At 42.7% G+C, this 25,093-nt stretch overlaps 1 protein-coding gene across 50 annotated transcripts in view; it reads left to right on the forward strand.

Annotated features, from left to right (window-relative positions):
• RIMS1 (regulating synaptic membrane exocytosis 1) overlaps nucleotides 1-25,093 on the forward strand; it is a 418,194-nt gene that overhangs the window by 239,698 nt on the left and 153,403 nt on the right. For 17 of the 50 annotated variants that reach the window (XM_023625174.2, XM_023625177.2, XM_023625201.2 and 14 more), the window contains exon 1: nucleotides 8,842-9,279. The exons of 26 other annotated variants lie outside the window; for them this stretch is intronic. In XM_023625174.2, the coding sequence (XP_023480942.1) occupies nucleotides 9,180-9,279 (100 nt within the window). In that variant the 5' untranslated portion in view covers nucleotides 8,842-9,179. Of the gene's footprint in view, nucleotides 1-8,841; nucleotides 9,280-11,992; nucleotides 12,206-12,314; nucleotides 12,782-25,093 lie in introns of those variants that run through there. 7 more of the 50 variants (XM_070244819.1, XM_070244820.1, XM_070244818.1 and 4 more) reach the window with 6 other exon arrangements.

The following is a 25,093-nucleotide window of genomic DNA, read 5'->3' on the forward strand; positions in this document are numbered from 1 at the left end:
GGAGAGACTGCGGAAGCAAACAGAAATCTCCCTTCACACACTATTGGTCAGGGAAGGAGACATTATGGGTGTTAAGTCTGCCTGATTCCTGCCCCTGAGGCAACCTTCTCTTTGCAGCTGGGAGAGCGTACGTGAACACATCCCGTCTCCAGCTCCAGCCAGACCCTCTGAGGACAGCGTGTGGTCAGCCCTGCTGTTGCTCTGTCTGCAGTCTGGGCCCAATCCTATCACCTTGGCTTCTAGGTATTCCTGAGACCAGACCCCAGATTTGTGCCTTGTTTTAGTTATTTGGTCCATGCCCTTGGATCCTTGTGCCTGAGTTCAGCTCTGTTGCCCAAGTCCCTCTAGAAAGGAAACGTTGCTTGATCCAGTTCTCCTCCGGGGACTAGAAGCTGGGTCCCTAGATCCTGACTTCCCTGATGTCCACTGCCCTATTGGAAATCCAGATACCACCTTCCTTTTCCTTCTTCTCCATACCTTGTGGGGCGTCTCTGATTCTTACTGCCATTCTGGATTTAATAGCTGTTGCCTAGGGGCCGGCCCCGTGGCTGAGTGGTTAAGTTCACGTGCTCCGCTTCAGTGGCCCAGAGTTTCGTGGGTTCCGATCCTGGGCACCAACATGGCACTGCTCATCAGGCTATGCTGAGGCGGCGTCCCACATGCCACAAGTAGAAGGACCCACAACCACAGTATACAACTATGTACTTGGGGGCTTTGGGGAGAGGAAAAAAATGAGAAGATTGGCAACAGATGACAGCTCAGGGGCAATCTTTTAAAAAAAGAAAAGCTGTTGCCTGGAGCCACCTTCTTCAAGTGTGTTGTTCTACCTGCTGAGCTGGACTTCTACAGCTGGGTCTTCATACAAGCTCCTGTTCCGTGCCACAGGGCAGATCTGACTAATTCCACTAGAGTCTTCTGAGTCTGCTGTGTACGAGATGAGATGACAGGTGGACTGCCAGAACAAGGGACCTCAGCTTGGGCGGCCTAAACCACAGAAACTAAGTTGTTCACAGTTCTGGAGGCTGGCGCTCCAGCATCAAGATGTGAGCAGGGCTGGTTCCTTCTGAGGCCACGAGGGAGGCGTCTGTCCCGTCTCCCTCCTTGGCTTGTAGACAGCTGTCTTCTCTCTGTGTCTTCACGTTGCTTTCCCTCTGTGTGCGTCCAAACTTCCTCTCCTTACAAGGATAGTCAGATTGGATTAGGGGTCATCCTAATAACCTCATTTAAATTAATTATCTCTTTGAAGACCCGACTCCAAATACAGTTACGTTCTGAGGTACTTGGGGTGAGGACTCCAACATATATGACTCGTGCAGGATACCATTCAGTTGATAACAGTAAAATTCCTGGAGGAAGGAGACCAAGGCTCTGCATGGTTGTCAACACACCTGATCGATACTACTGTTTGGCATTTGCTCCATTGTTTTTTGTCTATGAAAACATCAGACCGTCAAGAATCTTATTGAGTAGTTACTTTATGAAGAGGATTGATATCCAGCATCATGGGGACACAGAGAGTTGTAGGCACAGCCGGAGACAGAACCCACTGGGCATGTTCTTAACCTCTGTCAGCCTCCAGTTCTGTGGTTTCAGGAACTGGGGGTAATAATTGTACTTACCCCGTGGAGTAGTTGTGATGATTAAATGAGATCAGATGGTGTGGCTTTGTGTACCTTGTACCTGACACACAGCAAGTGCTCCAGAAATACTTTCATTTCTGTGACACCAAATAGGATGTCTGCAGAATAGGAGGGAATCTGGAATGCTGAGGTTTTGTGTTGGAGCTGGGCTAGAATTTGGGCAGGAAGAATCGATGCAGATTCTAGTCAGAGAGACAGGCATGGACAGTGAGAGATGTTGGAGACACACTGTGTGTGAACGGCAGGCTTGAAGGCCTGAGAAAGAAAGGCCTGGGGCTTACCATCAAGGGAGCAGTTTTAGTCCCAGGTCCTTTAAGAACCCAGATTCCTTGGGCAACAGATTGAGAGGGAGGGACTGTGTCCTTGATCCTCCTCCTTGGGGGTGCTTTAGAATCCCCTGGGAGCTTTTAAAAATTGAATGTCAGGGCGGACCAGAGGGCTGCTGATCTAGTCAGCATGGAGCCGTGCCCCCATCCGTGTAAGTTTGTGTGGCCGAGTTGAGAACTACGGGACTAGTTCAGTGCACGTTGTAATCACTGGAGGAGCTTCCTAAAAGGCATCCTGAGTGAGGTCCCTATTTACTTGTTTTGGTTTGGAACCTGAGCGTTGTTGCTGTTTTTCAGGATCTCTTCCAGTAATTCCAGTGTGTAGTCAAGGCTGTGAACTAGAGAACTTGACAGTTCTTAAGGATTTTTCCAAATCTCAGCCCTAACCCTGTGTAAACTGTGAAATGCTGGTTCTTCCATGAGAATTTTTATTTTGTGTCATAATATGAGCATCCCAAAGAAAAGCTGCTTATTTATATGGGGACACATTTGGCTGGAAAAAGCATCTGAAATGACTCAACTTATGTTCTGGGGACAGAATAAAGAGTTATATGTGTCCAGGTATATCTTAGAACTCCGACCAGGTACTTTGAGTCAATTTTCTGACTGACTAGCAGCAAATTCTGTGAATGCTGCCTATATGCCTCTGTAGTACTTGGGAGCCCGCAGACGAGGGAGGGATCGAGGAGCAGAAGAGTGGTCTTGCCAATGTCTGGAACAGAAACTGGAAATTATGCCTATATTGAGACAATAAATGGGATTCTCAGAGTCTAGAGTGTTATGCAAACGTGAGTAATTTTTACTTTTCTAACACTTGGACACTGCACTTGGCTTAGTGGTAAGACTTGTATAGGTTGAGTCATTTCATCAAGAATGAAATCCAGAACTTCACAGTGTAGCTCCAGCTTATTCTCGCAGACTCACCGTCTCCAGCTCTCTGCTCTTCTTGCCAGATTAGCGTGGATCCTTGTCCTTCACGAGTGCCGTATACTTTTCCATCTCCGTTATTTGACATTCGATGTTCCACCCTTTTAAATGCCTTCCAATCTCTGGGTATGATTTAAAACTAAGACCAAATTTCATTTCCTCCTCTATCGTTCTCTTGAACTAATTTTATTTCTAATGTTTGTGTCTTTTCCTGAAGGAAATTGATTGTAAGTTCAAGTAGAGACATCATGTTTCTTCCTTTATATCCTGTTTTATACTTAATAATGTGATAGTTGATAGTTGCATACACAGAGGTATAGTTGTTTGATTAAGTTGCACACTCTTGGTGGTTTCTCTAGTTTTTTAATATGTGGAACTAACTACAAAAGTAGATTATATATTTGAGTAGGGAGAGAATATGTATCTAAAAGTACAGTTGAGGGTAATTGAGTTTGAAAAAGGGTAATTGTTCCTTTCTTTTAATTCTTGATGCATCCCTTTAGTCTACTGCTGTGATGATCATAAGTTTCAGTCAATAGGGACCACTTCAGTGAGTGACAGGAAGCTATTCCTTTGTGTCTTGTGTGATCACAGCTTACTTCTCTGTTCCTAGAATTCTGTTTCTTTAATTATTTTTAGTAGTGTGGACATTAATTAACTCTTTGAATTACAAAAGGAAACCATGATATTACTACTGCTAGACATTAACTTAGTGTACATTTTAATGAAAGAGACAAAAGTCAGTTATCTGCAGAAGAAATTACAGTGTGGATGACAGTAAAGAATTGCCACTAGATTTAAGAAAGAAGTAAAACGTCATCAATAACATCAACAATATTAGTGAAAAACAAAAAGAGTTCAAGGACAGCTGACTGTTACCTGAGTGATCAGAAAGGAAAGAGCTGAAAATCTAATGGGTATAATCCCCCAAATCTCTGAATTAGGTGGAGGAGGATGCAGAGAGAACAGTTTCTTCGGGAAACCATGAGTTAGGTTAGAGATTAAGAGCCTTTGGGTAATCCTGAGGTAAACTAGGCATCATTCTGGAAGAATTTCTACTTTCTTTCTTTCTTTTTTTTTTCTGAGGCTTCGCCGTGAACTACCATCTGTGCCAATCTTCCTCTATTTTATACGGGGGATGCCACCACAGCGTGGCCGTCGATGAGTGGTGTGTAGGTCCGCGCCCAGGAACTGAACCCGGGCTGCCAAAGTGGAGCATGCTGAACCTGACAACTAGGCATGGGGCCAGCAGATCTTCTGCTTTCCAACAAGCACTGGAGTTGGGACAGTGAGCTGAACTGCTCAAACCCCATCCCGGTGTTTGGAATTGAAACCACGTAAGAAAGTGTAGCCCAAGTGATGAGTAAACTCAAATTTATTTCATAGCTATAATCCTTACCTCTAACTAACCTATTTGTGTTTAGTTTATAAAACATGGTTGCATCTCAAAGAGTATCTTGGCAGAATAAACACTTTATGATGGATATGGGTAAATATTTCTTATTACAGCAGTTTTTATAATACAAAATTTGGAAGCCAGCTCAACTTTCTGGCTAAAAAGCACCATTTAATTGAGTACTGTGTAGCCACAAAATTCTATTATAGAACTGTAGTCCTCTTAAGACAAATAAGTATATCCCTTTAATGGCTTCTGAACTTACAAATCAGATTTTAAACTGCCAACACATCAAAGGGGAAAAGTTAACCAACACACCATTTGAAACTACTTGGGGTTTATAGTTATGTGGCTGCCTAAGCTCAAGAAGTTAGAAACCAAAGCAACTTCCACTGCAAAAAACCTGTAAATGGGGGATAAAGATAACGTTTATTTAAAAAGTGGTGAGTTTGCATAAAAGAGAAATCTCCAAGTGCCAGAAATGAAACGAGAAGAGCAGACCCCCAGGCATGTGGGGTGGTGCTGGAGCAGCACCTCTGGTTGTGTGGAGCGTGTAGGGTCTGGGGCTGGGGTCTGCACACAGCAATCCCCCGGAAGGCAGTCCTGCCCCCAAGAGGTGGGGATTGGAGCTGACGTCTGTGCACAAGGCCGTGACCCTCAGAGAGCTTCCTGGGTGAGAAAACAGTACATCTCTTGTAAGAGATTGAAATCTCGTCCTGGCCCTTAGGTGGAGTTTGTCCACTGAATTTATATTCCCTGCATTGTGATTTAATCCCAAGCCAAGATTAGATCCCCTCCAGCTTCAAGCTCAAAGTCCTCCCATCCGCTGTAATCAATGGCAAGTTACAGAGAATAGACAAGCGCTAAGAAATGCCACTCAGAGAGCCAATATTTTGGCTTTATCAATTGGATTCCTTTTTTTTTTTTTTTTTGACATTTTTTCTGCCTTTTACAGAGAAGTGCAGTAACGGCTAAAGATTGGCCTCCCTACAAAGCTCCCCTCTGACATCTTCCCCACCCTCCTGTAGCCCTGTCCTGCCACTGTCTGTCATTTTGGCATATTTGATATTCTGATCCCCTTTCTTCCATACCCAGTATCGCCTCAGTTTCTCCCTTGGTTGGACCAAGTCTCAGAGACCTAGTGTTCCCCAGATTACAGGTCAGCACAGATCAAGGACAAGTTGTGACTGGTTGTCCTTGGAAGGTCCCTTCCTGACAGGCTGGTGCTCCGACACACAGTGGGACACAGTGCCAGCCCTCAGAGTGGCTGTCTTCATTGACTCTGTAAATGGTTTCTTCAGTGCACCTTGAAAACAGGAGCTCCCATACCTGTATTTGAGAACTCCAGAGTGACTTGGGATCCAGAGCTTCTTGATAGCATCACACTCTTTGGGTCTTTTTCACCTTTTAAACTTTCTCAGGCTCGACATTTTATAGCCAGTGTTCCTTCTAGCTTCCTGCACACCCTGTGGGAACCCGTAAATCCTGGTCCGAGAGAGGCTGCCACCTTATCACTCAGGACTTTGCAAGTGTGAAAGAAGCTCTGAATCCTGGGAAAAACCTGAATCCACTGTATTAATTTCCCAAATCCTAATACTTTATTCATTCTCATGTTGTTAGAACTGACTTTGCCTTTTTAGTGCTGCTCTCACCCCACAGTTTCCTAGTTATATTTTGGATATCAGTTTATTCTGTGTCTACATCTATACAATTGGGATTTCCCAGAATACAGATTTGGGACTTTGTGTTTTGTTTTACGTTTGTTTCATTGTAGCTTAGAATCCTTCAGGACAGGTGCTTCACTGTGGTTGTGTAGAGCTGAATAAATGGAAGACCTTGCTACAGAATTCGCCCATGTGGTGAGGAAGGGGCGGCTGAGCTGCAGCCTGGAGAAAGCAGAATCACGGACGTCCCGATGACAGAGCAGGACGTGGCACCGTGCCTGTTCTCACAGAAACTCCCCAAGGGTCCTGAACGTCAGCTAGGATCCATAGCGTGGCTTGTCTCCCTTTTGTTTCCCTTAGGTTATCTTAAATCAAAATAAACGCTGTTAATAATGCAGCACTTCTCCCACTAGTGTTTCTGCCGAGTGATAATAGGGTTAGTAAGCATGCTGCCGAAAACAAGAGTTTGTGCTCAAATAAGCTTGGCCAGTGCTAACTTTCACCAAAAATTTCCTTAATCCAGGATTTCTCAATGCCTTTAATTGCAGTGTGGACTCTGATTGCTCTAGAAAATAATACAATATGCAGTGTGTTCTGAGTACATTTGATGAGGGTCCCGTCCCTTAGCATCTTCGTGAACTGGTGTCCTGAGGTCAAGGTGTGGCAGAGCCATGCGGGAGCCTCGTGAAGGACCTCAGCCTGTGGCATCCCGAGCATTTTACGTGGTATAGGTTAATTTGCCTCGATCATGGACCACCAAGAGCGCAGCCTTGTACTGGGTACTGGATAGAAGTTGGTTCCCAAACTTAAGGAAGGTTAACTTTGATTATTATTGTTCCTGTTTGAATTCAAATTCTTACCCTGCCGCTGACTAGATGTGTCACTTGTCATATCTAAGCCTCAGTGTCCCCATCTGTACTATGGGAATAATAATAGTATTTCAACCTTCAAGGCAGAGACTGGTCTGGCTCTTTTTTCTCTTCCTTAGTTCTTAGTAAATTCAATATTCAGAGTTTTTGCTAAATGAAAGAAATTATGAATGCACGCATGCAAGGGTCAGTGCCACTTGCAAGGAATCAAGCCCCACATAAAGTTCTCCTTTTAAGACCTAAGGAGAAATGGAAAGCAATGAACAGATCCATATGGACTGGGTTCAGTCAGTGAAGCCATCTCAGAAGAAGTCATTGAACCTGAGCTTGTGTTTATGCTGTAGCCTGTCACTAACATTGTATTCTGCTACTGCTTGTAAAGTTTAAGAATGTTGACTTTACTAAGAGGGTATAGAGTTTACGCATGTATAGATTGAGAGACCATATATGTACCCTCTTCTGCCTGGAGCTCGTCCTCCACTGATTCTTAAGCACCAGCACGTGACACAATGCAGAGAGGCCCACAGAGTAGATAACGCCGGTCAGTAAAGTAGCAACGTGTTATTTCCACCTGGCAGTCTTCAGCCTGTAGCCCCATAGAGAATCAGATAGTTTATTTACATCCCATCAAGCGTTTATAATCTAGACTTCCTCGCTATTTAAAATTGCTCAGTTTGTCTATGTGGAAGAACACCTGTTTTTTTCTGTAAGATACGGTCGTGAGCAGCAGAGGCCATGACGTAGATGAGCTGGTTGTAGATGAGTAGAGATGTCTTTCAAGTTATGAAAGTACCTGGGGAGAGTTGGGAGGTCGTGTAAACATTCGCTGTACAGCATCTTAGTGCCACTTCACTCAGTACGCTGGCATACTATGGACCTTTGAAGTTCGGTACAGTACTGATTATTACGTCAAAGTGCACTTGTAAGAGATTTGTGCTTTGAAATCACGGTGCTTGTTTTTTGTATTCTGCATCAATTACTAAGACTGTGGAGGAAAAAACATTTCTAGAGAATTGGATGTGATTAATATTTCAAAGCTAACAGTATTGGCGTTTGATTATAATAAATTTCACCTGTACTTTCTGGCTGTTCTATTAGGCCTGAGGTTTAATTTGAAAATGAAAGTTCGGTGAAGTGGAAGCCTTAGGCTGGTGATTTAGGAATTTTGTTCCCAGGAGAAGTCAGCCTGGTGTACACTCCATGTCTGTTTCTAGAAATGGTCAGTTCTCTTGTCATTTTCTCCCTTCCTCACAAATTTGTTTAGAAACACATGAATGTGCTTTAGGAAGTTCGAAATACATGCACATATGTTATTTTTACTACTTACATCATTGTCTGTTTTAAAATGCAAAAAGGTAATGAGTACCTGCAGAGTAATATGCTTAAACTAAAATTGAATGACCTGTTTGTAGTAAAAATACTAAGTTATGGTAGAGGAAAACTATAATTCCTTCCTTCTTTTTTTTTCATAGAGTAGGAGTATGCGTCCCATCTAAGAGAATGGATAGCTCTTCATAGTCTTCAAATGTTGTACCCCTCACATATAGGTGAAAGCAACTCCCAGAGCAGTATATATATATATATATACTGAAAACAGAGCAATAGGAAGAGGGAATCTACCTTTAAAAGTTTATGTAACAGGAGAAAATAAAATGTGAAGAGCATATAATATGCACAAAGATAGCCTAATTTCAAATATTTCTTCGGGAAGAAACAACACGTTTTTTTCTTCAGAAGTCAGAGATATAAGAAGAAGAAATGCTCTCATTTAACTGATGTTAATAGTACCAAACGAAAGCAGAAGAGTTATGTTTTAGAAATCATCCTGTGGGCTAATGGCCATTTTGTTGTCACAAAAATCCTTTATTTAGCCCTGTCCACAAATAAGCTCGCAGCAGGAGAAAGGACACCAGTTAGAGAAATTTGGGGGATAAGGCAACAGAAGGAATGGCTGGGAGCGCAGTGTCATCTGGCAGAGAGCTTATTTCCTGAACCCTGTGGATCTGGTTAAAACCCAGCAGAGACCCAATATGCTGCTCCTCGGTGAGAGCTGCCGTCTGCACACACCGGGCCCGCGAGGCTCGTGTGTGGGGGGCTGTCCAAGCCGCGCTTTGCCTGGCTGCACGGCTGCCTGCCGTGGCCGGAGCCAGTCGTGCAAGGAGCCTTTCTCACGCACGCCGACATCTCGGCTCCCGCCGTCTGCTGCTCCTGGCCCGCGGGTGGGTCGCTGCTGTGCTTGTTGACTGACAGCGGCGGAGTGGAGAAGGCGCTGGGCGCTCTTCTCAGACGAGAACTTGGATTTGCTCAGAAGTGACGCTGGACGTCCCCGGCCTGGGCTTCTGTACGAGGCCGCTGCCATGTGTGCGCCTGGGACGCCGGTCCCTTCAGAGGGGTGGGGAGAAGGGAGGTCTGCCGATTCCGAAGAGGGAGCAGGCCAGGCCCGACGCGCAGGTGCTGGTAAGAGCAGACAGCGAGCTTGGGGCGTGGGAATCCGGCTTCATTTCCAGGTGGACCCAAACGTGTCTTTCACACTCCCTCTGTCTCTGTTCTTCCAGTGTAAATAGTCCCGTTCTGTGTGTCAGGTGCAGAGCGATTTTCTTCCATTTGCTCAGCAGAGCCAAGTTTCCCGCTACCAACTTTGTCTTTGGTCTTTTTGTCTGGAAAGAGATGATTAGATTCACAATATAGCCCTAAAGATTATAAGATGATTGTTCATATTTATGATTTGTTTTCTTGTGCAAGTAGCCAAGTCAGGAAAGATTTAAAGATTAGAATGTCAGTGTTCTCTGAAAATAGGGAAAAACAGTAGCAAGTTGCTTAGTGCAGGAGTTCTGTTTATAGTCAGTGTATTCCATGCTTTGCTATCTTGTACTAATACAAAGAATGAGAAATCTGTGACACATTGGAGTCATCGTTAGTGGAAGATCAGTCTCCAAGTACAAGATTGTGTCAGTTTTTCAAGATAATGGCTCCTGGGTCCTTGTGAAAGAGCTAAACCTTTCTGCAAACAGGTCTTGACCTCGATCACAGTGCAAGGTCAGATGGTTTATGAGAAGCAAGATCAAAATTGCAGTTGGTGTTGGGTTTATGTGTCCCCTCCCGAGGGACACCCGTCTGCTGGTGTTGCAAGTGGCTGTGGAACCACAGCTGAGGGGCAGCCTGGGAGACCCGTGACCTAAGGGCTCAGAGTGGCGTGTGGCTCAGAGTGGACGGGGTGGTAGAAATGTTTTAAATAAGTAATATTGTTAATTTAAATTTCTGAACTGACAGATGAAAGTGGGTTTTTCTCTACTTCTGTGTGGACAGTGACCTCAGTGGCGGGCAGTCGTTGCTGTGCGGGCGTCTCGAGCACGTGGCGTCCAGCAACAAGTGAGTGAACAGGTGTTTTACAGTATGGTCAGCATTGGCCCTTAGTATGGATTCTCTGTTTCGCTTCTGCAACTTGGAAAGCTGAGTCTACCATTTCAGAGACCACAGGTGCCGTATTAAGTATCTTTTGTTAGAAATACGATTTGTTATCATTTGATAAGTTTCCTCATATGGAGGCACTTTGGCAACTCAAGATAATTATACCAAATAAATTCATGAGATGGAATAGATATTGGATTAATAGCATTCAAAATGACTTTATAGTTTGAGATAAGCCCATTCCAGGTGATAAATGAGAAAAAAGAAATAGGAGAAGAGATGTACGTGAAAGAAATATCTCAAAACTCAGGCACAGTTATGGCTGCATGCAGTGTATGTAGGTATTTCAGCTCAGTTGGCTTAGCCTACGCAGGCCCGTAGGATCCATAGACTCTTAAATTTCAATCAAATAAAATTACAAGGTCGGCTTTCAACGAGGGGACGTGGGTAAGTCAGTTGTTGATGTTTTGACGTCGGTTCCCTGCAGCGTCCTTGCGGGCCCGCCGTCTGTCTCCAGACCACGACCTGGGTGGGTCTGTAGGTTGTTGTCTTGAAGGCACCATAGAGAAAGAAGCTTAGATTCAGCAGACGTGGGGCGTCAGGTCATGGACAGGTCTGGAGAAGCCTCCCCAGCTGCAGATGTGGGAAATAGAGGGAGATGAGCGAGGCCCCTCCTGCACCCCCGTGGTTTTCCACACTGAGTCACCACACTTTAACAAAAACGGCACGAATGTGCGGGAATCTACCAAAATAATCAAGGTCACTCCTCCTCTTGTCGTGCCGTGAAAAGCTCGTGCGTGGGCTTTTAGCTCAGACCAAGTCGAGTCCAGATGCTGGCTCTGCTGCTTGTAGCTGTGTGACCCTGGGCAAGTTAACCAGCTTTTCTGAGCCTCATCTGTAACCTGGGATAAGTAATACTGATTTTGCCATACGCCTGTGAGAAATAAATGAATTAAATAAAATTAACACAGTACAATATTTGGCACATAACAATCATTCAGTCAACGTTTATTCCCTTTTTGTTTTCCCAGCAACAGTTTGGCCAAGTTTTGACTTGCACCTGTTAAAAGCATACTTGGAAGTTCGGGGAAAAGAAAAAATAAAGATTCCAAATAAAGACAAAAAACACATTCTTTTAAGAGGGGGAAAGTGTTCGCCTCTGTGAGTTTATGTGAGGCTGACACTTTGCAGTTGACTTGGCAGTGGTGAGCTGATCCGTGGTTCAGGATTCGTTTTTTCCTTATCAGATAATTATTTTTGGCAAGTGTATGTAATGTAAGTAAACACGGTGCATTTAGTTTAAATACATGGAAGATGGTCCTTAATTCTCCCTTGTCATCATTTGATCGTTTCGTTTTCCAGAACAGGCTAGCAGCAGAGTGCCTCTACTCGTCAGCGGTATTCCCTGGTGGGTTAGAGACCTGCATCGCTGCTCACTGTGGTTTCTGGGAACTGGACGAGGTTGATGTCCACGGGATAAAAATGAAGTTAGGGGAGGGCATCATTCCCGATCCTCTAGTTTTGCTTTTATGTTGCTGTTGTTCTGAAATACGTGATATGGGGTGGGTGCAGTGAACGCAGTGACTTAAGGAGGAGGTAATGATTCTGTGTCTCCCTGAGTAACATCTGTTGGACCAGGAGCTGAGACTGTCAATCACCAAACGTCTGCACCTTTTAGAATATTGGAAGCACGAGACCCCGCAGCTCCCTGGCACAACCTCTTTGGGGTGTCCTTTTGCCCCCTGGAGGTGATCCACGGTTAGCACGAGGCTGGCTGTACGGGAACAGCTTGGAGAAGCACTCTGTCCATGTCCCAACATCGCTCCTGTCCTCCTGGTTCCTGCGTCCTGACGCCAGTCTTTGTCACCGGCTGAGTAAGATCTCTCAGGTAGGGAAGCTGCAGAGGAAACGATCAGCTGCGCAGGACTTGGCGGGACCATGGGCAGCTGTTGACAGTGGGCACTGATCAGTTCAGGTGAGTGTTCTCTGGTCCACAAGCCAGCGGGGGGTCTGCTCGACTTTGTCCTCTGAGTGCAGTGTCCCTGGGGTAACGGAGCAGCTCTTAAGCCTCTGCTTGAATCTGTTCTCCTGTGCCAGCTCTGAGGAACCACGGCGTTTCGTGTCCCTGCCCGCAGGCAGGTAGCATCCTGTGTGCATTGCTTCAGGAAGTGGTCACCGGCGGACCTGCCGGCGCTGTGGTGCCTGCCCCGGTGGGAACTTTTTGGTCCAGCACGGAGTGCCGTAGATCACTGCGGTAATCAATGGGGAGCTGCACTCTGCAGACTCTGCCGTGTTTAGAGTCACTGTTGTGTAACATTGCACTCTGCAGGCTTCTTTGGTTTTGCTTTAGAATGCAAGGACCACAGGAAATTTTATTTAAAATTGCTTTTGCCTTTTGTTGGATTTTTTATTGTGTTGTGGATTTGATGCACTGCTAGCTGGAGTTTAGTGATCTGATGCCAGGAGCGTTTATTTCACTGCTCCGATGATGCTGTTGTGTTTGCTGGCTTTCAGCAGTTTCTACTACTTCATCCGTTGCACTCAGGAACAGGTAAACTACGCTGTAGTATTAATCTTATGCATAAATATGAAATTAATGGAATATATGGTTTAATTATCCAAAAGTAAGATACTGAAATGCTTCACTTAGATTCTCTCAGTAGACAGTAAGGAATATTTTGCTTTGAACATGGAAATTGCACAAATATATTATTACCTTAGAATACAGTGGTGATCATCTAGTTGCATTGTATTGAGTTATTTTCATGTTTTAAATGAATATCTGAGGTGTACATTAAATTGTCTACAATTTAGTATTCAACTCTCAACTTGATATATATAAGATACAGTTAATTCAGAGAGTATATATTTTCCTTTTCTGATTGGCCAAAGACATTTGTTTTCCCTATTTACTGAATTTTGCTAAAATTGGAAGGCTTCAGAGCTAATCTTCTTAAAAAGAAAGATACCGGTTTGGGTAGAGATTGTTGTTTTGAAGTGTTTGGACAGAGGCTGCCGGGGCTGCTCTCTCCTGCCACCGAGGGTCCTGGCTTTCGAGCCCATCGTGGAAGGAGCAGCTGTCTTGTGTGACGCTGGGCTGGGCCCTAAGGGGAGACTGTCCACACGGGAGAGCAGAGAGCCAACTCGCGTGTGACCTCCGACGGCAGAGCCACTGACCCCTCTGTCCCTTGTTTCCGTCCCACCAGTTTGGAAAAAGCCTCCTGATGTTTGCCGTGGGAATGGCCGAGCGTTTTTCAGGTGCTCAGGATCTTCTGATGGTTTCTCTGTACAAGATGACACCATGTTAACCTTTGGAGGTGCACAGTTTCTTAAAGGGGCAGTGGGAGTTTCAGCTTTTCTTGCTTTGAGCGCTTGGCAGCTGAGGCTTTCTGAGAAGGGAGGTGATGGTTCCTTTAAATCAAGCTGGTAAAGCCCTTGACTCCATCATAGCTGCTCTGCCAGGAGGCGCTGAGCTGGCTGAGGTGTCCTGAGGCACCAGGGTCCGGCTCTCCTCCTTGGGTAGGGGCGTCATGTGTTCTGCTGCAGGACCAGGTCCTGGTGCAGAGGCGCTGGCTCCCCGGAAGCCTGCCAGCAGCCGGCTCTCCGCACCGTCTCGGGTCTGCGCGTGCTGCAAGGGCAGCTGAGGACAGCTCCTGCCTGCTCTGCTTAAAACCCAGGGATGCGCGGCAACTGGAAAGAAGCAGCCAGCCACCTCCCACGGGCGGAAGTGAATCAGGTTGTTGCCCATCCGATGCTGATTAACATTCATGCATCTAGACTAACTAAATATGTTCTTTTGGGAGAAGAGGGGAGAATTTTGCTGTAAATGGAGCCATGTGGTTGCATAGTGGCTGATAATGGCTCATTGATAAAGATCATGAATCCTGTGTTCTTGGTCATCCTTGTTGGGTCTTCTTAATGACAGACAGCTGAGGCAGGGATGGCCCTGCTCCACCCGTCACATGAGAGATGAAAGGAAAGCGCGGTCTGTTCTCTGTCGAGCTCTGAGGAAGCTCTCATTTGTAATCTCCACACGTGTATGGAGGAGGGCAGTAACTCCATGAGTGAAGTGATTCTCATCGTACGGAACGGTGTCCATGCAGGTCTTTTCTGATTTTCTGTGGTGCTGTCAGGTGTTAGTGCGTGGAAAAAAGCGCTTCAGAAGGAGATGCTTTCATTGTGAAGTATTGCCTGTGAATGTTCCTGAGGAGATTTCTGTCAGACAAACGGAAGTCATTTGGAAAACAAAGACAAATTAATCTCAGGGAACAGCAAGTATGTATTCTTCCCTGTGCTTCTCCGGCTCATCACAGACACTTTATTTTCTTCTCCTTCTTCTCTCCAAGACCCCCAGTATATAGTTGTATATTCTAGTTGTGAGTGCCTCTGGTTGTGGCATGTGGGATGCTGCCTCAGCATGGCCTGACGAGCGGTGCCATGTCTGCGCCCAGGATCCGAACCAGCGAAACCCTGGGCCATAGAAGCAGAGCACGGGAACCCAACCATTCGGCCTTGGGGCCGGCCCCCACTTTTAATAAATAAAATAAATAAATACTTTCTGTCTTCTCAATTTCTAAGGCCAGGGAGTTTAGAAAGAAGCATCCCAACTTATAAAAGTAGAGAAATCAATGAAAGAATTAGTAATTTTCTTACAGTAATATTAATAATAAGACTTTTACAATAATTACTTTCGTGCCTGTAGATTGTAGGCTAGTGAATGGGTCTTGTTTTGGATGGCCTGCTTCCTGTAGCCATCTTTTGCCTTTAAGAAGATAATTGTCATAATTGTGTAATGAGTTGTTCAGTTCGTCGCAGAAATGCAACCAAAAATTTTGAATGCCTGGTTAATTTAAATCGGTTGTTTCAAAGCAGATTTTATATGAGTTGTGTGACTCTTATTCAACAAAATGTAAATATTGAGCAAATTTCAAAGCTGACTTAGAAAAGGGGGCATATTGATTATAATAGTCCGTGGGTTCTGACAAACATGTTTTCAGTTATATAACACCTGTCAGATGCAATGGACTTCTTAATAGAGCTGAAGGTTTTTTTTTAACCAGAGGCTGTTAGCCTTGCAATATTCTTTTCCCTAGAGAATGTTCAGCCCTGAAGTGTGCTCTTAACTGCTTGGCAGATCCAAATTGGAACACTATTTTATCTTTCCTTTTATTACAAGATTATGTTTTCTACTAACTTGTTTAGATTATGTGAAGTTTGTTGTTATTTTTTCTATCTTTACTTTCTCAGCAAATATCTCTGAAATCGTTTAAAGCATGCACCAGGGAGGAGGACCTAGCACCTCTGTATGTAGTGTGTCTCTTGCCAGTTGATATGAAAGGCTTTTTAAAAACAAGATTCATTAGAGTCTTGACAGCCCCCAAAGGTGCCGTCTGAGGTGACTCCCCTGCCCTCTGCGTGTAATCTCAAAGCTCATTTCTCTGAGTGTGGTTCCTGCTTTCCTAGTTGTCTGCCTTCTATAGGGGTCTTGGTGGAGGTGCTCAGCTGAGGCTGAGGACTGTGGGGGACGATGCTGGGAGCTGGCGTGAGGGGTCGAGGCGGAGTGCTGAAGCTGAGGACCATGGAGGACAATGCTGGGAGCTGGCGTGAGGGCTCGAGGTGGAGTGCTGAAGCTGAGGACCATGGAGGACAATGCTGGGAGCTGGTGTGAGGGCTCGAGGTGGAGTGCTGAAGCTGAGGACCATGGAAGACGATGCTGGGAGCTGGCGTGAGGGGTCGAGGAGGAGTGCTGAGGCTGAGGACCATGCAGGATGATGCTGGGAGCTGGCGTGAGGGGTCGAGGAGGAGTGCTGAGGCTGAGGACCATGCAGGACGATGCTGGGAGCTGGCGTGAGGGGTCGAGGAGGAGTGCTGAGGCTGAGGACCGTGGAGGACGATGCTGGGAGCTGGCGTGAGGGGTCGAGGCGGAGTGCTGAGGCTGAGGACTGTGGGGGATGATGCTGAGAGCCAGCGTGAGGCGTCAAGGCTCTAGTCTGAGTCACTCCTCATCCAGACTCCTTAACTGTTTCTTCTTAATTTGGAGGGAGATTGTGGGCCTGTCAGAGATATAAAGGAAGCAGTGGGCTCTCCATAGAAAAACACTTACTCATACAAAACTTCATATACACTTTTAAAGAGTGTATGGATCCTCTAAGTCTAACTGTGGCCCATGTGAAAGGGCTCACGTAAGTCAGGTTTTAAACTGTACCTTAAAGATCACAAAAACAGCACTGGGCATCCAGCAGCAGAAAGTCTTGCCTACTTTTTGTGGTGAGTGAATCATCCCAAGACCCACTTCGAAATGTTCTTGTTTTGAAAAAGGTCAATTACCATTTGATATTTTCATGGGCAGTGTTATTTCACATTGTAGTGAAAAATCCACCCCGAGCTTTACTCTCCAAAAGATAAATGATGATCAGATCCGTTGGTGTCGGTAGGATGGCCGTTCGGTGCAGAGCACTCCAGTGTTTCCCTCCACAGGGATACGGGCTGCGTGCACTTTACATGGACCAGTGGTCTTTCGTCTGGACCTGAAGCGCCAGCCAGGCCTCGTTTCTGCTCGGAATGGCTTGACAGAGGCTGGGTTTTTTCTGCCAGTAGGCTTCTTGGACAAATATGTTATGACTTCCTGACCTCAGAGGCTAGTCTTTTCCAGATCAGGCATTTATTTACAGAGATATTTATGTAATGTTTGCTTCAGTCTATGAGATTTTACAGTAATAGGAGCTATTCAATGAGGACGTGAAAATGATGGAAAAATTGACCGCAGAACTGAGCCCCCAAAATGTGTTTAATCTGAACGATCCTTTAGAGTATTGGTGAGAAACCCGTGTTTTGTGATGAGGTGAAGGATCTGTCCTTGGAGTCGTCCTTTCGAGTTTGCTTTCCATGATCGTTGACCGCACCGTCTTTAGTCTCCACATTTGTCCTGGCTGATTGTAGAAAGACCAGTTGCAATGGCTACAGTTTCCATGCTTGTGAACTAATTGCGCATTTGGATGTTTGATCTAAAATATGATGCAAAGATAATTACGTTGAACAAAGATTGGTAGACCCAAAGATCTGGGGGGGTGTGTGTGTGATGTATGTGTGTAATTTTTTGTCATCAAAACCATTAGTACATCACTTTGGAAAAGAAATAGAGCTGTGCAAGTTCTTAGTAATAAATGAAATTATAAAGGCTAACAAGATGTTATCTTTCACTGTTTTTATCCCCTTTAACAGTAGCAGATACAAAAGAGCCAGGCCAAAGTAATATTGGTTCTCATTAGACTGATGAGTGCTAAGCCACTAGAATACAGTTGCAACAATTCTCTTAATCCAAGTTCTTTAAAAATATATTTCAAACGTGAATAGTAAACATTTATACGTAAAAATACATGTTACTTACTGTCTTGCCACATAAAAAGAAATTGAGTTTAGAAGATGTTATTAGTTGACTATCATTTAAAAATGAAGATAGCCCTTTAATTTGGTTTAAAATATGTGTAAATTAAATATGTCTATATATTTTGGGAAAGATTAAATTAAACTATGACTTTTTTCTTAATGTTGGAACTGTTATATTCACTATAATAATTTCATATTTCTTGTGAGTTCCATCCATTTTTCCAGCTCATTCTTGCTGCAATCAGTAAGGCCTATTTTAGCTAAAATTTGGGTTGGTTTATACAGAAACCAGGTGCAGTATAATGATCTTATGTTGTTATTAAGATGAGAGGAATTATTTGATTAATCTTAAAAGTACTCATTTTATGGGGAAAAATTACAGACATTCGTTTTTGTGAATGACATCAGTGTCTCTTAATTAGGAAAGATTTGTTATGGATTTATGAAATTTGTATTAGAAGACGTGAAAAATTATAATTCTTAACATTATTCAAATAACACTCAATCTTTTTCATAAAATAGTTCAAAGAGTAATTTCAATTTTCAGATTTAATGTCACTGAAAATTTTATGTGTCAGTGCTAACAGTATTCAATTTTTTCACCAAATATCTTTTAATTTCCACTTTAATTCAGTTACATACTCAATCATCTAGAAAAGATCATTTTGTTTGCTTTGCTTTGCTCCTGCTTAAGAGACGTAGTTTTGGTTAGGAATCTTTAGAAAATAATTTGGCCACTCTGGGTAGGACGTCATGCAAAGAGCCATTAACCTCATATTTCCCATTCTTTGTACTGCATTCACAAAATGTCAAGCAACAGAACATTCAACGGGAGAAAACGAGAATAGTTACAGGGCACTGAATCCTTTAAAATGTGATAAATCTAAAGCAGTATATTTGATAAACTGTATATGTTTCTGTTTTTTGTTTCATTGATAAGTAATGATTTAATTTGGGAATTGGAAAAATTTAGTTTCAAATCCCTCATTCTGGATAGCTGAGTTTTCCAATGTGCCCAATTTTTGCTAACCAGCTTATTGTTATTGATGCTGTTTACTATTTTAATTAAAATTCTTCTCATAAGTATTGGACATTACTCTCTTTTTAAGTTTAAAATTTAAAAATTTTAAGCCAGAAAGGCTGAAAAGGATTTCATAAAAGTTTATATGCTGTGAAATAATTTTTTTAGTTTCTGCCTAATGGATATTGCGTCGATGTCAGTTGCTATGTTGCCTGTTAGTACACTTACATTCTTAGAGCTGCTCCCAGAATTACGGTGTTGAGGCCTGCTAAACCCTTACCCATTTGTTTGATCTGTTTGTGTTTCTAAGCTTCCCCGTCCCTTTCCTTATGAATTCTTACTGCTGTCTGCGTGCTTGTCTGTCCCAGCGCTTTGTTCTTGTACGCGGTGACCTTCCGTGGTCCTGTGAGGCTGGATAGCAGAGAGCCCCTCGTCATTGACTGTAACCTTGTGAACGAAGGCCCTCTGGTTCTTGAAGGACTGAAACTAGGCGCTCAGACTCCTGATACTGGTTTTTGCCAGATGAGAGGACTTTTTCACTTGTTTTCGATACATCGTCAAGATTCCCAAATAAGTTAAAATAATTGGCTGTTTACTGAATTCTACTGTTTAAGCTATGGATATCCTAACACCTGTACATCAATTGCATTTTAGTTGTTTCCCATTACATCAAAGATATTTTGAGATGGATGGATGGAAAAATCTGTATTTTAATGAAAACAGAGTTACAATAGATACGTTAAATTATATTTTGTGTATATTCATTTAATTTTAATTCCCACGTTAAAATCTTTCGTAATGCCAAAAGTGACTTAAGGTAGCTCCTAAAATGTAAAAATATAGCCATTTGAGGGGCTGGCCCCGTGGTCGAGTGGTGAAGTTCGCGTGCTCCGCTTCGGCGGCCCAGGGTTTTGTCTGTTGGGATCCTGGGTGCGGACATGGCACTGCTCATCAAACCACGCTGAGGTGTCGTCCCACATAGCATGACCAGAAGGACCCACAACTAGGATATACAACTATGTACTGGGGGACTTCGGGGAGAAGAAGAAGAAGAAAAAACAAAGATTGGCAACAGATGTTAGCTCAGGTGCCATCTTAAAAAAAATAGCATTTGAAATAAGTTAAAAACATGTAGAAGAGCTCAGTGAGGGATAAGAAGGATAGAAAATTAGGCTGCAGATTTAACCTTAAACATTCTAACACAAGTGCTTTGAGGAAAGTACCATCAAAGTTTGCAGCTTCCATAACATGAACATAGGCCAGTTTAAGTGTACACTAATTTTCCCTGGTACTGACACAAGAGATAGTTTCTTCTGTGTGGTTTCCCAGAGAAGATAATCAGCAGCAGCAGCATGATCCGTGTCCTGTGAGCAACACCATCACTGTGATCCACAGAGGAACATGTCGAAGGACAACACATAAGAGGAATCGTGGGAGCAGAGGCGGGAGGGGACTGTGTGGAAACGTAGTGACGCCCAGGTTCAGGGTTGTCTGATGGTCTCGATTAATTCAGCGTTAGATTTTAGAACATCTAAATTGATTTATTGTGTATCCCTCACAAAGACCTCTGTAGAAATTATTGCTTTTAAGTTAAATGTTTCAAAAATATCGAGGGACGTTGTATTCAAGAGTGCGTACTCCCTGAAGTGGCTGGGGGACGGGTTAGTGCAGCTGGCTCATTGGGGAGCCAGGGGTCTAAACAGCCTGGCACACTGGGTGTAGGATTGCCCTGCCTTCCTGAGTAGAAGGCCATCCCACTCTCCTCAGGAGAGAAGCTGTGACCATCCAGGAACCACGTGAGCATTTTAAGCCTCGCCAGTGAGAAGTCCTGTCCTGAGTTTTCAGTGGCAGCTTGTGTTATGAACATTGAATCTGAGAAGAAGATATTTTCAAGTGATTGTCTTGGAAACGCAGTTTCAGACTCACTTATCTGAACTGTAAATATTTAGGAACTCTGGAAGCAAATTCCTTTCTTGAGTCAGCAGGTGAGCCTTTGACCGACCCTGACTCACCTCGCTCTGTGATAGGAAGCGTGTGCACCGCGTATATGCATTTGTGAGTGTTGCTTCCTTTTCTCCGTTTCTTTCTGTGCTTTCTCTCCCTGGAATCGTTGGCCTTTGTCACCTGGAGTGGGACTCACGTGCACAGGATGGGCCTTTGTACACCTTGACCACTTTTGCGCCAGAGGTGTAGACCAGCGACCTCATGGGGTTTGCAACCTCATTCCTGGGACTGTAATTTCAAAGGCTTACGAATGTGAATACTTAGCAGTTTCCTCTAGAACCAGGTTGAGGCATAAAATGTTCTCCATATTCCAATGCCTCGTGATTTCCCTCTGCCAGTCAAGGAATTTCCAACTTAAAAAAAAAAAAGTCTTTTAATATATCTATTAATTGCTTTTTTACATACCCAAAGCAAAAACAAAGACAAACAAAAACCAAAATAAGACAAAAACAATATTTATTGTAACTTTCTTTGAGGGAGCTCTGGTTCTAAACATCTGTTTATATTACCAAAAATATTTGCTGCAGTAAATTTATTTTCTACTTTTTTATACCTTAATAATATATTTTTAAATGTTAAGCAATATCAGTCCTTCATAAGTAGCTCCATTTTGTCCCCCATACCCTTAAAATTCATCTTTATCATTATTTGACTATTACTCTTGTGATTTGTGTCACTGGAACCTTAGTACGCATCAGTCGGCGTGTCTTCCATTTCCATGTCTTTGGGATGTTGAGGGACGTAGAAATTGATTGCACAGTCAGAATTATTGTTGCACATTAACGTTGTTCTGCTGATGTTGCTTGGGTGTGAGGTCTGGATCACACCTGACGTTTTCCTTTATCAAAGACGTTTACGTTTACGTCTGCGTGCTGTCTGGTGACGTCTTTGCTGTGAACTTGCCCAGAACTAGTCTCTTAAGCCTGTGGTTACATCCAGTCCCCAAACAATGAGATGCCCTGATTCTTTCTGCAGGGCCTGCCGGCCGTTATTCCAAGGCTTCGCGTGCACGGCCTGCCCTCCTGAGTGGATGGATGCTCAGTGTCCCTGTGGGCACCTGGTCAGCGGACAGCTGCAGTGAAATGCCCCTGCTGTTAGCCCTGCATACTCTTCCTCATGAAGAGTCGCTGCCTTGGAGAAGGGTCTCCTGAGATTATTCACGTTGAGATCTGCTGTCCAGAGTTCTTTACTGTTGTGTATTTAGATTCTGGGCAAGAAATTTCTTAGTGGTTTCCCTCAAGTCATATTCACACATGAAATTTATTCTTCTCTAAACTCTTCTATGTGGAATCTTTTCGTCTTATCATCAATGACCTTAGACTTTTTCTCAGATACATTTTTATTGTTATTCAATATGGTCTGGTCTAGATTTCCTCAAGACCATGAACGGCCTTATTTCTTTAACGTGTGTGTAGGTGTGGTTTCATGTGGCTGTTCAGAACTTTTGGGAACATTAGTGTCTCGATGTCTTCTGAGGCCTGGAGCATCAGGTCAGGGCACAGGAGTGGGGGAAGGGCACTATCAAGCATCGCGGTGTTTTGGGAGTGTTTCTGAAGACTGAAGCTTCCTGTAGTCTCAAAAATCTAAATTTATGTAACTTTCAAAACCAGGAAAAATCAAACTGATGACTAATGCTTATATTTCAAGTAGCTTTTTATTTTTCAATGTCTTTTAGCCTATTTAAGATAAATCCACAAAATGTTCTGTGTGTTCCCAAAGCCCCATCTTCCAGGGTGACCTATTACGTATTTAAACTTATGGTTGTTCTCCTAAGGCCATCAATCTTGTCATTATTTAGATTATTTTCTTAGGAATATAAACTAAAAAAGAAATTTCAGGAAGTTAGGAAGCTTATAACATTTTAGGATATAAATATTAAAATGTATTCCACATATTCCATGTGATGTAAAGTGTATTCCACTGATGTCTATACCAAATAATTTTAAGATATAATGCAAGCTGCTTTCCAGGAAACATTTTCAAGGGTGTTTTGAGTCATTAGAAAAAGAAAAGTAAAAGAATAAAGTATCTTACTTGTTTGACGATGCAGAAAAATTCAGTCAGTAATAGTTGGCCTATGCACAACATGTATTTTATTCTCCCACATAAAATAGGATCATATAAAGAAGAAATTACAAAATGATTATTTTCAGATTAAGGATACATTATGCAAACTGACCACATTACTTACTTCACAGTCCAGATATGTTTGGCTAGGGGTTAATCCATATATCTTAACGTATAGATAGCCTGGCTGTACAAGTAACCATTTTTTTTATCCTTTAGACTCCTGTTGGCTTTGTGGACATTAACAGGAAGATTTATCTTACTGTTTTCTATGTGTGATGGCTCTTTTTATCATCCTTTAACAGTGAGGATTAAAGAAGTATTCACTCGTTCTGAATACTTGAGCATCTGTTTTATACCAGGCCAGTTAATAATTTTTGTAAGAGTGACTTTTTTTCTAAGCACATTTCAAAGCATATTTGCAAAGGTTAACTGATATTGCATATACATTTAGTTATGATTGCTATTTAGCTATAAATCTGATCTCTAACACTGTGATTTCGTATTCTTAATCTCAATTGTGTAATTATACAATAGAGTCTATTTCTAAAGTCCTTTACAATTTACAAAGTGGGCATATCTCATTTAATCCTTGTGAAACTTTTGTGAGAAAGTAGCATTATCCACATTTTACAGAAGAGGACAAGGTTTATTGAGAAGAAGGAATGTTTTCAACATAATGCACCTAATATGGCTGAGTTAGGATTAGAGTCACAAGTCTCCAACTTTGAGTACAGTGATTTTTTACACAATAGTTGGTTTCTGTATGTTTTATAAGAAACAACATAATTATAAAGGTCAGATAAGATTATAATACTGTTAATAGAGCAATTAAAATATAGTGAGGTTCTCTGATTATTCAAGTTCCAAATTAGTAAACTGTGGGTCAAAAAAAGTATCCTTTCTTGATTTTTACGTGGTATTGATTGACAGAAATGCCTATCAATATTATGGGATATACTTTTTCGTATGCATTGTTATACTCTGACACCTTGCATTTCTCTGGGGCTTTACAGCTTATAAAGCAGTTGCACCTACATCCTCTCATCCTTCCCTTGAGAGAACAATGGGTGCAATAGGAGTTATTATCTCCAACGTTGGGGGCTTATCTGAATGTCGGAGCTCAGAGTTCAGCCAGAAATGTTGATTCTGAGTTCCATACAACTGCTTTGTAGAATTGCATGGTGGTAGGGCTGGCATTCCAAAAATTGGCTCTCAAATTCACCACATAATACATAGAACCAGAAGCGTACCACCTGTACCAAATATGTTAATGAAATTCTCCTTCCATAGATCAGCCGTGGAGCCTCCTTTCCTGTTCCCTAAAATTATAAAACTTAGAGATGGTACCACAGGCCCTAAAGCAGCTATTCAGTCTCTCTCTAGAGGCGGTTCCACTCTGCAGGTTCTGTTCAGTGCAGATAATTTCTGAATACAGACATCTTTGCACCTCATTAACTTCATAAATTATAATTGATGCCTTGACTTGAGCCATCAAATTTATGTACCAGAGAGAGAGAGAGGTCTTGTTGTTTCTGTGACAGAAGCAGAGCACCTTGTGCACAAAGGCAATTTCGAAAGTTAAATTTCTAGATGCATTTAGAGTGCAGCCACACTAATAATGAGTCCCTGAGAGCTGGAGATGATATCATTCTTCCAAGGAATGACACGTGTGTGTGTCCTGGGCCAAAACAAGAAATTGGAATTTAAGTTACTTAGAATTGTTGTGGAGGTTCTTGCTGAAGACCGATGGTGGAGATGCCTCTAGCCTTATCTCTGGCTTTGTGATCAAGGGATACAAATCTCCGTTCTTAATTATGCAGTGTTTGCCATCAGATTTTGGGGTGGACAGTGGTGTGGATTTTCAGTGAAGTCACCAAAAAGTATTTGAAGACCAATATTTTTACTATACTAGGAACTTGGACTGACAGCAATTAAATCATGAATGACAGTTTACTGATTCTGTATTTGTACACACAGTGTTTATAGGCTTCAATATTTCACAATCTGCATGGTTAAAGATTAAGTTTAACAAGTATATCTTCCTATTTTATTTCAATACTTAGATACTAAGTCCTATTAAATCATATTTGTTTCTTATCCCTGGATGCTAATTTAGCTTAGGTGAAATTATTTTTTCTAGGAATTTGATACAAATTATTGATGATCAACTCCAGTTAGCTCCAGTATTCTAGATAATTTAGGAGTGGGAGCAGACATACTTACCCTTTGCAGGCATAGAACTTTCTGAAACAAACTTCTAAAATATGAGGAAACTATTTCAAAATGGTGTATTTTCATTATATTAATTAGAAGATTTAATCTCACTTCTTAGATTTCAGATTTGTATTCCTGTCTAGGAAAAGAATGTTCTTGTAAAATATT

The sequence above is a fragment of the Equus caballus genome, chromosome 20 (assembly GCF_041296265.1).
Source record: "Equus caballus isolate H_3958 breed thoroughbred chromosome 20, TB-T2T, whole genome shotgun sequence".
Lineage (NCBI taxonomy): Eukaryota > Metazoa > Chordata > Mammalia > Perissodactyla > Equidae > Equus > Equus caballus.